The 14,577-nt window shown below is 35.2% G+C and overlaps 1 protein-coding gene across 1 annotated transcript; it reads right to left on the reverse strand.

Moving 5' to 3' along the window:
* Window positions 1–6,307: 6,307 nt before the first annotated feature.
* sla1a (Src like adaptor 1a) lies at window positions 6,308–9,791 on the reverse strand. The gene is made up of 8 exons (XM_019124580.2): window positions 9,465–9,791; window positions 8,750–8,848; window positions 8,551–8,644; window positions 8,291–8,377; window positions 7,411–7,514; window positions 7,150–7,281; window positions 6,937–7,066; window positions 6,308–6,848 (listed from the first exon to the last, which is right to left on the reverse strand). Exons 2-8 carry the CDS (start codon window positions 8,814–8,816, stop codon window positions 6,644–6,646), a joined length of 819 nt encoding a protein of 272 aa, XP_018980125.1. The 5' UTR covers window positions 8,817–8,848; window positions 9,465–9,791; the 3' UTR covers window positions 6,308–6,643.
* Between the last annotated feature and the right edge of the window lie 4,786 nt (window positions 9,792–14,577).

A 14,577-nucleotide genomic window follows, 5' to 3' on the forward strand; every position in this document is an offset into this window, starting at 1 on the left:
TTTGCAAAATATGTTTAAAATCACATGCATTCACAAGACTCGGTTCTTATCAGTAGCCAAATAATAGCTGTGGAGTGGGTTGCCTCATGTTGAGGTCACATGACCAGCCAAATACTCCTGACTTTAACTCACCTGTGGACACCTTCGCTTGTGGAATAAATTAATCATGTCATACTAATTATATAGGGCAGTATTGATTTCTACATTGACATTTGTAAAAGAAAACGTTTGCTTTTGTGTAATACTGTACCAACGCCACTACGTGTCGTTATATGTTTGAGGATATCACTGGTCAACGAAACAATGTAAACATAATTACTGAGTGCACATATTAAAAGCTGATGATTGTACGTGTATTAATCGTTATATTTTTTTATATGTATGACTAACGACAGCAAACTGGTCTTAGATTTGAATGTCCGTAACTGTGGCTTAGCAACAAGTGCAGATATAGATGCTGCTGTGTTAATACCCTGCTGTAATTACCGTTTTTAATCATCCGTGTTGCTGAAAACAAGCATAATTTATTTTATTTACTGGTGCATTCAGTCTAGTAGCTTGATTGCATGTGTCATTACAGGTTATGCAACTAATTTGATTTACAGTCTATTCTCCTGAAAAATAGTTTAGTGTTGACCAGTGTTGAAGCATCCTTCCTGACTAATATTTTACTCATGCTCCGTTTCATTTTTATTGTATGTATGTGCAGTCTTATGTTTTGCGAACAGGATTCTGGCATTTTGATAAATTAGCAGATCTTAAAGGGAAATGGCTGTTTGTGGAAAGCATCAGAGATGGAAAATTTTTCAGAATCCGTTTATCTCGTGTAAAAATAGAGCCAGTCCAATGTCTTGTCTGCATGCTTCCGGTTATGTGACAGCATTGCTAGTTGGGAAATAAGTAATATGAAGGTTTATGTGGAAACTTTTCTCTGAAACCTCCAAAGTAAAGTTTTACATGGCTCACTGCCTTAAGGTTATTTCATAACAACATTTTCATTTGTGCTTTCTTTGAAGATGACAGGATTTTCTTTCTCTTTTTTTTTTCAGAAAAACTGAAATGTGGTCATGTCGACCTTCATGTAGCTCTCTTATCAGCACTCTTATCACAGCAGGTCATTGATTATTTACAATCTGCATTTTACAGACTCGTATTAAAATGAATTATGGCACATCTGTTAGTTTCATATCTTGTTCTTCTATCATAACTACTGATCGAATACCAAAATAATTCATCATAGACTATTATGTCACCATCGTCAAGCACAATGTTTAGAGGATCATATTTATACTAAACAACCTAGACTGAGCCAAATGCATACACATACAGGAAGTGAACTCCACGGTCCATCTTACCTCGCATCTATAAAAAAACATGCACAGCAAGAGCACATCTACAACGTAATTCATAAATAGACAGACAAATAATAACCTTTTTCCAGCCCTGAAGTTTCAGATGCCACCAAGCTTCTGTTTTTTCAAATGTCAAGGAAGTTGACTTTAAAATGTTATCTGTTATATACTGATCACCATATTACCATCTAATTATTCACTATGGTGTACTGTAAATTAAGCATATTAACTACAGCCAAGCCAAATTTTATTCAGACACCTTCAACACTTCTCACATTATATCACACTTTATTCGCTATAGAAAAAATGGTCATAAAATATGACAAGAACTTAGAGTTAAACTGTGTCAGAACAAATTCATCTTGATAATGTTAGATAACTTTGATAGAAAGGTATGTAATGGATTACAATCAACCTAAAATTATTCAACTGTTAAATTAAAGTACACAATCAAATAATACCAATTTAGGTCAACCACTTACCAAACAATGCTTATTTTTGTTCAGTCTGAGGTGTAAAAAGAAAAAACACTTAAGCAAAACATGGTCAGGTCAAAGTGTCTGAATATTTTTTGATCCCAGATTTTACTGGTAGTCCACTGTATGAAGATTTTTTGGGTATAATATGTCACAGTTCACTTTATTTTGCTATCCTCACTTACATTTATGAACTCCTGCACCCACTATGAAAACAAAATTTCAAACATTATATCTGGTGTCTGAATAATTTTTGGTTTGACTGTAGCTCTCAAATCTATAATGAAAATGCCAGTTCTATGGTCATACTGAGCATCACTTTAAAATGCACATTTCAGTGCAATATTGTTGATTCCCAACACCAAAAGTGATATTGAGTATTGTATCATATAAAAAAAAAAAAACTATAAATATCTAAATGTCCTTTTCTAATTTCTAATTTTAATAACATATCTGCCTTAGAAAAAATGTCTCTGAGTGGGTGCTGCAGTATAAATGTATTATTTTTATGTTCCTTATGCAGAGAATGTTCCTCAGTTTAGCAAATGAGCTCATTATGTGAAGCATAAGATACCTCGACCAATACAGATGCCTGACAGAGAGGAAGAATACAAATAATCTCTAAGCATATTTACTCACTTCTGCAAGTGATACAATAAGTGCTGGCAGAACAGCAATGCACCCGTTTTTGTTTCAGGCTTATTTATGATTTGTCGGAACACATCTGGAACACATCTGGTTCCTCAAATGGGAGGAAAAGTGTTTTAATGTGTCTTTCCAATGCATACTCCTTGGTACATTCTCTCTTTCCCCTGTACAGGAAGAGTCATAACTCTCACACATATGAATGACAGAATATTTAATCTTCAAAGTTCACATTGCTCTGTCTCCTGAAAAGCTCTTGAAAGCCCTCCATCTAGGCACAAATCTTGCAGAATTCTTGCAGAAATGCATTTAAAATAAAAACATATCTCGTTATTTATGCCAGAAAAAGAAGTGCAAACAGCCCTGTTAGAATTGTCTTTTCTTTTTTTTCTCCATTTAAATTGTGCTGAAAAGTATCAACAAAGCAACATTTATGTAGTTTACAGCCTCACATTAAGTGAATGCAACCTGCAAGCATTTTGAGTATAATGGCAATGTCAGGACAGTTAGATCATGCTACCGTTGAGTTTAATTGGAAAATATATGGAAGCACTATGTAGCTTTTATGGGCATCTATTATTCATCCGTTCATTTTAAAACATGTATTTTGTGATCTATCATTCGCAGACATGAGATGTGACTTATCTGCTATGATACTTTTTAAATAGCATTGCATGAGAGACACATATTTGTGGCTTTTCAAATAAAAGGGTGTCAGAGCCAACACTTTATAGCTACTTGACCAAGACTGCAGTCTGAGCACAACTTTCTCCATCTCATTTACAGTATCTATACATGACAAAATAAACGAAAGCAGTATATCAATTTGGCAATGCACAAAACTGCATGTAAATATAATTTCTAGTCTACACACACTTACGCTCAAGCTTTTAAGCAAACAGTTGTTCTCCTAATTTGTCAAATCTTTGTTGTGATCATACACTGCCTGTTCATTAAATTTACTTTGCTAAGTTTTAAGATATTGTAACATAAAACACAGATTTGTGTGTAAAAGAGATCCTCCCATCATAAAAAGCATTTCTAAGCACCTTTAAAAGCGAGATTAAACCTGTTTAATTTTTCATAGTATGCCAGGGTCCATCCTAAGGTTTAGACAGCTGGCCTGGAGGCTAAATTACATCAAACATATTATGTTCAATGACACAAAGTTCAACTTTGGCTCTATTCTTATTCACAGTCAAAGGAAGAGCAGACGTGTACATGTTTTTATAATCAAAGCCCTAAACCACCACATACTGCTTTTGGTGTTTTGCTTGATCCTGAGGCCTGTTAGATCATTACACAGATGTTAGAGATGTTACCACAGCAGAAAAGAAGAGGTCTTTATCTTCATCTACCACATCCATCCCATCTGAGGAAACCTTCCCTTGGGATCCAGCTCTAGTTACCAACTGTTTATGAACAAAGTCCAGGAGCAGCTCTACCAATCTTAAAACTACCACAATGATAGTATCTAACAACATTAGTTGTTGTTTCAGAGGCCTAAATGTGAGATAACATGCTTTTCTTTGGCTTGCTATGGGAAATATCTGTCTCAGACATGCTTCCTTCTGGCCATGTGGTCATTGGCAATTATACGAGCTTTATGGTTTCAGATTTACCTTTGATCTGCACCTTTGATCTCCTCCCACCTATGGCATGGTATGTTTAACACATGCTATAGGCATTTTGTCTTCTTTATATTGTCAGCCTGCAGATTTTGAATGGTTATAGTTTGGAGCTGGCATCGATTTTAGATGATCAGTTGAGATCACTCACTGATAAACTGACAAAAGTAAATGACAAGGCCCATTAAAGCGGCAGCAGGAGAGGGCCTGTAATATATATACATCAAACCAACCATGTGTGCACTACCATATGTAAGCTCCATATGCTTTTATAAAACCTGTCACAAAACAGAGAAAACGCTTACTCATACATGAGCCAATCAAGTGCAATCTGATAAAACTGCAAGCGTGAGGCTATTTTTAGTTGCATGTGGCTTTCTTCAACTAGTTTAGTTGACCACGTGAGAGGTAGTTGCAATCTTTCCATAAAACAAGCTGAGCTGTACAACGAGGGTATAGTGTTGTCTTTTGTGTAGAAGGTTAAGTCTGTTTATTTTGTGGGAAAGCAAGCAAAACCACTTGTTGGTATAATGGATTTAGCCAGATTCAGACGCATAAACATGTGAAATGCTCATTTAGATAATCACAATCTGTCAGTGTGAATCAATCCATCCTCTCTTTTGGCCAGCTGACTGAAACATCCTGTGAATGCTGTGCACAAACACAACATTATAATGTGAGCCATTTTTTGTACACACTTCTACAAGTTCATTATTTAAAAATACAATAGTTACTATTTTGTCATTATTAATTATGTATAATGTAATAATATGTTGAATTGTCTAAATTAAAAATTAAAAACATTCAAATTTTGGATACATAATAACATTTTCTGAATTTGGGGGAAAATGTTCTTGGTTGATATTAAAACCATATCACAGTTACTGCAAAATGTGCCTCCTATATTTGCTGAATATTTAATGTTTCTGCATTTATGTGTGAACTGAAATGTCACAGCCATTGAGAAATGACTATTACATGTATTGCAACAATAAACAGAGCCAGTAGATGATGAAAGGTTAGTGTAATCATAAGTCTTTAATCGAATGTCTTTGTTTCAGCTCTCTTTACGGCCTGCTTGTGTTGCATGAGCTAAATGTTTGATAGGAATAAATGTCTCTAATTAACACTCCATATGGTTACCATTAAGATTTCACTGCCTAATGCACTGTATGAACACAACATGAGCCAAACAATGCTACGATATTGAGAGCTTGTTTGTGTGGCTGTTTGGATACAGAGGCTCAATGTGCTTCTGCACTGCAGTTCAGATGTAAAATATTAAACAGTTACAATTTGCAAAGGTTTTCATGTCCAGAAGAACAATAAACAAAATAACACACTGCAAAAGGAAAGATTCAAATATAAGAGAAAGTCTCCCATCTCTCATTCCTTTAATTAAATGTTCCAACTACTAGTTTAAAGAAAGAAAACAGTGGCTCTTTGATAAAGACATATGTACATTAAATTATAAGTGCTTATGAATTTACACACACCCACAAACATTCATAAAACTTTAAGTCAAATATTGCTATAAAACTTGTTCCTGTAACATTCTTTTGCTGCATTATTTATTAACATTTTGGCTTCAGTGTTTTTAAGGACGAAACTGTGTGCTTCACAGTGAAGTTCAAAAAAAAAAAGCATGCACATATTTGGTGTTTGACTATGTAAAGTAAATCAAGAAAAAAGTAGTGTAAACATTTTTCTTGATTTACTTGAATAGTGAAGTTTAATAGTGAGACATACTGAAATGAGATATGTGTGAATCTCACAAAAGCCCATAAGGAACATGTCTGGGTCATATTTCACCCTAAAATTAAAATTATTGGCCTATATATAGATATGTTCTATATATTTAAATGTTAAAAATATTTAGATATTTAATTGTAGTATTTGTTGTATTGCCTTTTATATACTGTTTTAAATTATAATTAAAAACAAAATACATTACTAAGACTCTAATGACCCACCACTGAGAATAATTGGAATTTCAAAAAAATGTAAAAAATCCAAACACATTACAGAACATGTGAAAAACCATCATTAAAAGAATCACTTTTTTCTATTTGATTTTAGGGTGAAATTTATGGAAGCCAGTTTCCATCACGGAATTAAAAAAAAATAAATAAAATGAAAAAATGAAGGTAATTGTGTCTTTTTAACTCACAATTTTGACTGACTGACTGAGACTTCAGAATTATGAGATGTTAATTCACAACTGCAAGAAAAAAAGTCAGAATTGTGAGATAAAAAATTCGCAATTACTATTTACATTTTTATTCCATGGCACAAACAACTAAAAAAAAACGAACAAAAAAAAAAACGATTATGACATGTTAACCCAGATATCGGAGAAAAAAGAATTGCGAAGTGTAAACGTAGAATTGTGAGATGTAAACACAGAAGTGGCAGAAACGGCTTCCATATAAAAGGGACCTAGACATGTATGTGAAAGATTCACTTAACCCAGTGCAAAAATATTACAGTCCATAGCGATGTGTTGGTTAAAAATAAAAGATTAAAAGTCTACACTCATGAGCTAATAGTCCTCATCTTCATTTATATTACTGTGGTCAGGCATCACATAGACAGACTTGCTCTTCTTTTTGCGACCTTTGGCATTCTCTAGCTCAGATACTGATGTTAATGACAGATAGGCGGCTATGCTGCTCCTCACACCGTAGCTCATCATGTTATCTTTGCTGTCCGCATTATCCAGCTCGCTTGGGCTCATCAGCTGTGACCTATACGTGTGGAGACATACCAGTCATTCTATACAAGCTCAGCAAATGGAGGAAATGCTTAGCAGGATCTAAAAAGACAAAGGCGTACTTATTCACTTTCTTCCAATCCAAGTTACGGCGCATTACCACAGGAGGCGCTTCCTGGGTTGTGCTCTGGGCAGGGTTGGACAGAGCCAGGCACGGAGCGCTGAGAACACAACATATACCATCCGATGAGTCTGAGGGAAAACCAAAACACATAAGCATTAATCATTCCACATTACAAGCAGAACGCAACAAGAGTTTTGTCTTTAGCTCTCACCAGAGTAGTGATTGACCATGTCCTCCAGACACTGAAAGGTAAGCCGTGGGGAGATGTAGTACCAGCTATTAGTCAGACGGAATATTTTATAGTGCTTTATGGTCCTGTGTCTCACAGAGAGAGAATATACACCTGCAGGGAACAGCTGTTATGACTGCATTGTCTTTTTCACTTGCACTGACACTTATTGCCATAATGTGTGTGAATGGAAAACTTTCTGTGGTTAGTATGCAACAGCAGAAGACACTTCCAGGTACTTACCTCTTTCTCTCGGACTTTCTCTAATAAGGAATGATCCAACACTATTACAAGGCAATGACAAAAGCTCTTCTGCCTTCTGTCTGCCAATCCCCTCAAACAGCCATCTTTAGAAACATAACATAAGTAAAGAGGAAATGATGTTACCAACTGAAAACAATGACTTCACAATTCAGTCTATAGAGAAATGACTAGAGAAATGGAGAAATGTTCTCCATAAAAAAATCTTTACTGGCATTTCACATTATATGGTTTATAAACTGTATGCAATAAAATCAAAAGATGTTCATTACTATTCAAAAGTTTGGGTCAGTAACTATTTTTTTTTTTAAAGAAATTATTAGTATTCAGCAAGGACACATTAAGCAAAAGTGACAGTAAATGCATTATTTAAAATGTTTCGAATAAATGCTGTAAATAAATGCTTTCTATTTAAACTTTCTATTAATCAAAGAATCCTGAAAAAAATGTGTTCTTTTTTTCGACAAAAGCAGCACAACTGTATTCAACAATAGTAATAATAAAAAATATTTCTTGAGCAGCAAATCATTATATTAGAATGATTTCTGAAGGATCGTGTGACAATAAGGATTCATTTAATTAACATTGAACATTACTGTTGTTCTGTATTTTGATCCTTTCTGTGCATAAGAGATTTCTTTTAGAGAGAGAAAATAAAACGTACCTATCCCAAACTTTTGAATGGTAGTGTAAATAACAAAGGCTTTATAATATTCTGAAAGAGATTACAGGAAATCGTCTCTAGTGACATGTATCATTCGGTACTTATTGTATTATGTCCAGATGTTATTTTGAATTTGGGAATATATTTCTAGGATCATCATGAAACATTCATCAATGAGGATAATTAGTCTAAAATTACCCATGATAAACCTTTGCCACATAATTACTTGGAATGTAATTCTCAGTTCCTGTTTGAAGAGAACGGACTTTCCACCAGCAACCCTCTCTGTAAAGCAGTGATGAGTAAATAAATGGTCATTTTATGGGTTGCATGCATATACATATTAATTCAAATAAAATTAAATATGCATTTCACAAACTGCTGATGCATTATATATAAGCAGGCATTTATTGTTATTCAGCATCAAACACATTGTATTTCACCGAAAGAACACTTACTCCGAGAGACCTTTGAGTTTGTCCCCTATCCTAAAGATCGGTTCACTAATGTCTCGACATGGGTAATCAGTGAGCACCACAAGACTGTCACAGTCTGTAAATGTAGATTAACAAACAGTATAAATAATGTCCAAGACCCACTTTAATACACATTTAAGCAACAGACTTCCCGTACAGCAGGTGACGAACCATAGCTTACCTTTAAACATGGTGTCAGAGTTGTTAGGCTCTGGGTTTGTCTTTTCCTGCCTCATCACATTGCCCATGATTACGTTTAGAGGCCGCAGATCTACAGATGCTGGAATGTTAAATGCACATTTCAGTATGAGTTTTGCATCTGATAGTCCAACAGTTAATGCAACAACTGTTTTAATTTTGCAACTTCCTCTCAGCTAATGTGTTATCTCTACCCAAAAAATAGAACAGGGAAGCTGTGGAGAGCCCAAGTCTACCACTATTTTCCACTTAACTTCTTCCTGACAATGTCAATGTTTTACTTGCATTTCTATAGTGCAAAAAAAAGTATATGCACCATTGAATTGTTTTATTTTTTCTGATCTTTTTCTAGTTGTTTATTTATACATTTTTTAAACATTTGTAAGATGTTTAAAACACATGGAAAAATGCTTTTTTGCATCACAGGCCTTTACCCGACCTCAACATGATGTCTACATTTTGACAAATGCATAGAAGTAGTATGTGCACATTTTTTATTGCTCAGAGATTCTTAATGTTATATTTTGTAAACATGATAAATCAAACCATGGATAGAGGGAGATTACTAGAAGGAACTAAATGGATAAGACCCAAACAGCATCCTTTTTTCTGCAGCGTAACACCGTATAAATGTCAACATTTTATTTCCCACTCGACACTAACAGAAATGTGCTAGGCACATAAATTAGTTTTCTTACCTCTCAGTTGAAGCAGTTAAATATCCATGTTTCCTCCAGAGGGCAAAGCTTCAGTTCTGGCTGGCTGCTCCCAATAAAGTTAGTTCAGAGTAAAGAAATCCTGCTCTGGTCTCAGACCGAAGGCCAGCAGTAAGAGCAGTTGTGTTGTCAGTGGCCTGCACTGCTCTGCAGGCTTATCTAAACTGAGCGCTGGTCTACCGAAAACAGCACACAGCCACATACTTCCTCTGGTAAAATGAGGAAGAGTTCCCTAACCTTGTCTTCCTTCATCCCCTTAATGTGCACCAATAAAAATTATTACACATTCTTAATGCAAATAAAAATACAGTATAGCAAACCATTTTTTAATGCAAATAAGTACAGTTTGCAATGCTTGCGTTGAGGTTTACTTTCAGCATCATAGAGTGCTCAAATGAGTGTTGTGCAACTTCCTGTGTATGGCATTAGTGGGTGAATCTCTGGGTGTGAGTGCGTCTAGATGTGTGAGTTTCTGTCTCAGAAGCTTATATCCTATAGCTACACATTAAAATGGCTTTAATGATACAAAATGTAGTGATAAACATTAGCCTTTTAGCTTTAGCCTTAGTGTTTTTATTAGCTTTATTTAGGTTTTCATATGACCCTGCAGATCCACCTTTATGATTTACAATAAAAGGTGGCTACACAACTGAGAATTTAGCATTTGTTCTCCAAATGAGAGGCCATTTTTGTACATTTTTAGACCTCAGCTGGAAAAAAGGAAGTGTGTCTGTTCATACAAGAGTGTTTATGCAATCCACATGCTACTAATACGTGTGAAAAATTAACAATATACAACCATCCCAAACTTTATGCCTCTGGAGACCTGCAATATACAATAAACTCCATTTATAGTTAAGTTTTACAGCTGATGATGCAAACTGCAAAACGCTTAAAGGTGTCCACTTATTTTACTACATTGAAGTCACCACCATATCACCCACTTGTATTCTTTGGACTGCAAAACTAAAAGATACTTGACAGATGACTCGAGAGTATTTCTGCTTTATAAATGTAACTTATTGTGCAGTGCTATAAATATTCAACTATCTGCTGGCCATGTCCAAGTACCTCATTTTCTCTGGTTCAGAGATTTGAACTTCTCTTATTTTTATAGTTTCGTAACTTTGTTATGAGCAGAAACACATTCAGTTAAATAAATAGAGTAAAATACGTTAATAGTTTTTATCTGTTTAAACACACTTTTAAACAGTTTTTCAAGAAGTGGATACTAAATGATGCAACATTTGAATTTGTTGTCAGGCTGGCTGCCATCACCTTCCAGTCACTCTGTTTCCTGTGCATTTTCACAGTTTCAGACAGGTCACAGAATTCATTACCGCTGATGCAGTCCTCAAAGTTTAAAATTAAGCATAACAGATCAGGTCAACAGAACTGTGCAACTTTTATACACACTGGTGTAAACATATGAGCTCAGAGATGTTAAAGCCTAAAACTATGTGTTCAACAAATTCATTTTGTGAATAGATATGATACATTAATTATCTTGAGTATGCTTGACTGATCTGGTTCAGACTCGCATGTCTCTAAAACCAGAATGCACCAGTAAAAGTATGGATAAAGTGTCTAAGTCGTATCTGGCCAAAAACATATTCAGTGATGGTAATAGTATTCACATTTAATTGTGCAATTATTTTTATCAAATATATAATATTAGCATACACCGTGAACACACTGCCAAAATAGGCCTAATACTTTTAGAGTATAGTAGTGAAATAAAAAAAAATCTCCTCCATTTCTGCTAATTACTCAATGTGGAAAACTGATTTTATGTTCTTGGAGTTTTGAACAGATTAAAGCGCAGCTGTGTCTCTTTTCTAATGCTTTCTTAAAGCATCATAATTGGATGAGCAGAAACAGAGGAGGATTACAAAGTTCAGTTCTATCATCACGTGGAGACAACACTTAATCTCGTCATTAATTCACACTATTTGCTTCATTACTTTTCTGTATACTCAACATGATAATTAGCCTAAACCCTAAAAATAATCATGCTGTAGAAAATGCATTTCTAAAAGCTTAGTTGTGGCTTACATTTTAATGTCCTTTTCCATTGAAAAGTATGTGCACTTTTTACTTTTTGACAGGGAACTGGAATCAATTGAGTGATCTCAGTCTGGGAAAGCCATCAGTGCTGTTTTACTGATCAACTGCATTTTATCCACTCACTTCTCACCCATCTAAACTTGATTAATTGCCAAAAGCTACAAACCAGCTGATGCCATTACCGCAAATATGACTCTCTAATTACATGAAAACGATTGTGATGTCTCAAAATGTATCATTTAAACTCAACAAAAAGTCTAATGACCTAGGCTACTTCTCATTATTAAGAAGCACTAGGACATGGAATTAACTTCAAATCTGCCAAGTAAACCTGTGAAGTCTACGATATCACTTTCTATTAGTTTTAGAATAATGCAAAATCTTCTGCACAAAATAGCCTTTATATATTTATGGCCTTTCTATCTATTTCCTATCTATATTTTCCATGCTATTTTGAACCACAACGGTTCGGTTGGCAGCATTCACACTTATTCAAATGAACCCCACTAGCAGAACAATCACATCAGAGTTTGTTTTAATCAAACCAAACCTGCCAAGTGTGAACATGCCCTAAAAGCATCATTTTCAGTAGCAACAGTAGTTCCACTGGTTTTGAGACAGTGCAGAACATCATCTGAGGGTACACACAGAACAAACAAAAAGTTTAAAAATAAACAGGTTTCACTTTATTTTGATGGTGTTAGTAGAGTATTAGTAGACTTGTAGGGTTAGGGTTACACTTCCGGTGTGTATAGCAAATCTACTTGCTTAAAGAGGTCATAGGATGCCTATTTTCCACAAGTTGATCTGATACTTTATGGTCTAAATGAAAAGTTTATAACATACTTTGGTTAAAATTTCTCAATGCCTATTTTCCACAAGTTGATCTGATACTTTATGGTCTAAATGAAAAGTTTATAACATACTTTGGTTAAAATTTCTCAATTGTAGTGTAAAACAACACCCTTTTTACCATGTCAAAAACAGCTCTGTTCACAGCAAGCCGTTACAGTGCATTTCCCTTTAAATGCTAATGAGCTCCGCTCCCCCCGCCGCTCTCTTCTGTGAGGTGACACGCAATTCTCTGAGAAACCGTAAACTTTAGCCGCATTCATTGTGAATCTTGCCACCTAGCACATTATTAGGAAAGGAACAAAATTCATTAAAAAATTTATACTCAGTTCTTCTGTAGGTGAGGCTGGATCATGAATGATTTGCATGAACATAGACGCATTTAGGTAGATCGGGTGTGCATTCCCACTGGCATAAAGTTGGCTTGACGTTAGATATTCACAAATTTAGCGACTGTCTCTAAAGTTACGTGCGATATTGGTATACACTTTTCTAACTTCAATAGCATTTGAGAAGAATGACTTGCAGTCATAAAAATAAGTGTAAAGTATTCATCTAGGTGTCACCTATAATGCACACCTTTTACAGCCAACTTTATGCCAATCGCATTCCCTAATCCTCTGCGTCTTCAGCGGCTCAGATGTCAGGAGTAAATGACGACTGCTATGTTCATTATTACATCCAACAACAAAACATCTCAATCACTTAGGAGACATTCTGGTCTAGACCTGCTCCGGTGGTGAAACAATGGTGGACTGATGACAGCTCACACAGAGCGGGTCTAGGACGGCAGTGACGGTCAACAATCGTGGGAGGGGCCTGGTTTCGTGTGAAGTCACTCAGCCAAGAATCTAAAAATGGCTTGATTTTAGAAAGGGGTCATGATTTATCAATATTTTTAAAAAACCACTAGGTGGATTTTTATCATTATAGGGTGGTTGTGTACACATACTTGCCAAGACACATTTCAGTTCAAACAACATGTAAAAGTGAATTCTGCATCCGATGACCCCTTCAATAGGCCTACTCGTGGGGAAAAAAATTTAATAAAAAAATTATGTCAGTGTAGCGCCACCAAACTCTGTTTAATGTCTGAGCTGAGTAAAGAATAAAACCCAAACAGCTGTTTCTTGCATAGCCAAGTCCGTTTCACTCTAGTAAATCGGTTCGTCTCTCTCTCATATAAGTAGCGCTGTAAAGTCTGATTATTCTAGTGAATAGGTTTATTCAAAACTTATTCTAACAGTCAATGTGAATACTAATAAAAAATTTAAATAATAATAATAAAACATTAAACAGTTCATTGAGATATGTCAATGTTATCAGTTAGACTTTATAAATCAGGACGTTTGAACTGTATTTACTATAAATTAACCTGTTCAACTTTGAACCCCTTATTTTTTTTATATACCAGAAAAACATCTAATAGTAAATTATTGTATACAGTATATAGCCTAATTAAAATTGGATAGTTTTTACTTACAAACATATTTATTGCCCCTTTACTTACATAAGTTAGCCATATGTTCTGATGCTAACTATTTTTCCGTAATAGTTAGCTTTTGACAACATACATGAACTTTGCAAGCTACATTTTTAAAGTGGTTTACCAACAAGTTTTTACTGTTAATCATGTCTTTTTAATGTTAATGGCTGCAAAACTAGGCTGACCACAGCAGATATGGGCCCCTCATAAACTGCATGTAGACTTGAATGGAAACTCTGACATAGAACAGGGTGATTAAGTCACAGTGCAAATTAAGCATTGTGGGTATAACATCACGCTGCACACAGTTAGATGGAACTCGGCAGACACAGCAGTACTAAGGCAGAAACACGTGGCAGAGCTCTGTGTCAGCCAGGTCTAATGACTCCGAGCTGTCTCACAGTAATAGGCTGCCTCGAGCAAAAACAAAACTACAGCCATCCTGCGGTGAATGGAGGCGCTTTTAAATAGATTTAAAGGACAAGGTCATGTTATTCACATCAAATATTCCCAAATGTTCATCTGCATTTAAGACTGCCCTTTACAGTAATCTACTTTTCAGTGCAAAAACAGATACTGAAGAAAAATGCATGTTTAAATAAGGCTTACCTAATTTTTGATTATGGGACTACAGTTCCTTAAACTGGATCCTTAGGTGGATCATTCCTGTTATGCATTAGCTCTTGAAGT

The sequence above is a fragment of the Cyprinus carpio genome, chromosome B19, assembly GCF_018340385.1.
Source record: "Cyprinus carpio isolate SPL01 chromosome B19, ASM1834038v1, whole genome shotgun sequence".
NCBI lineage: Eukaryota > Metazoa > Chordata > Actinopteri > Cypriniformes > Cyprinidae > Cyprinus > Cyprinus carpio.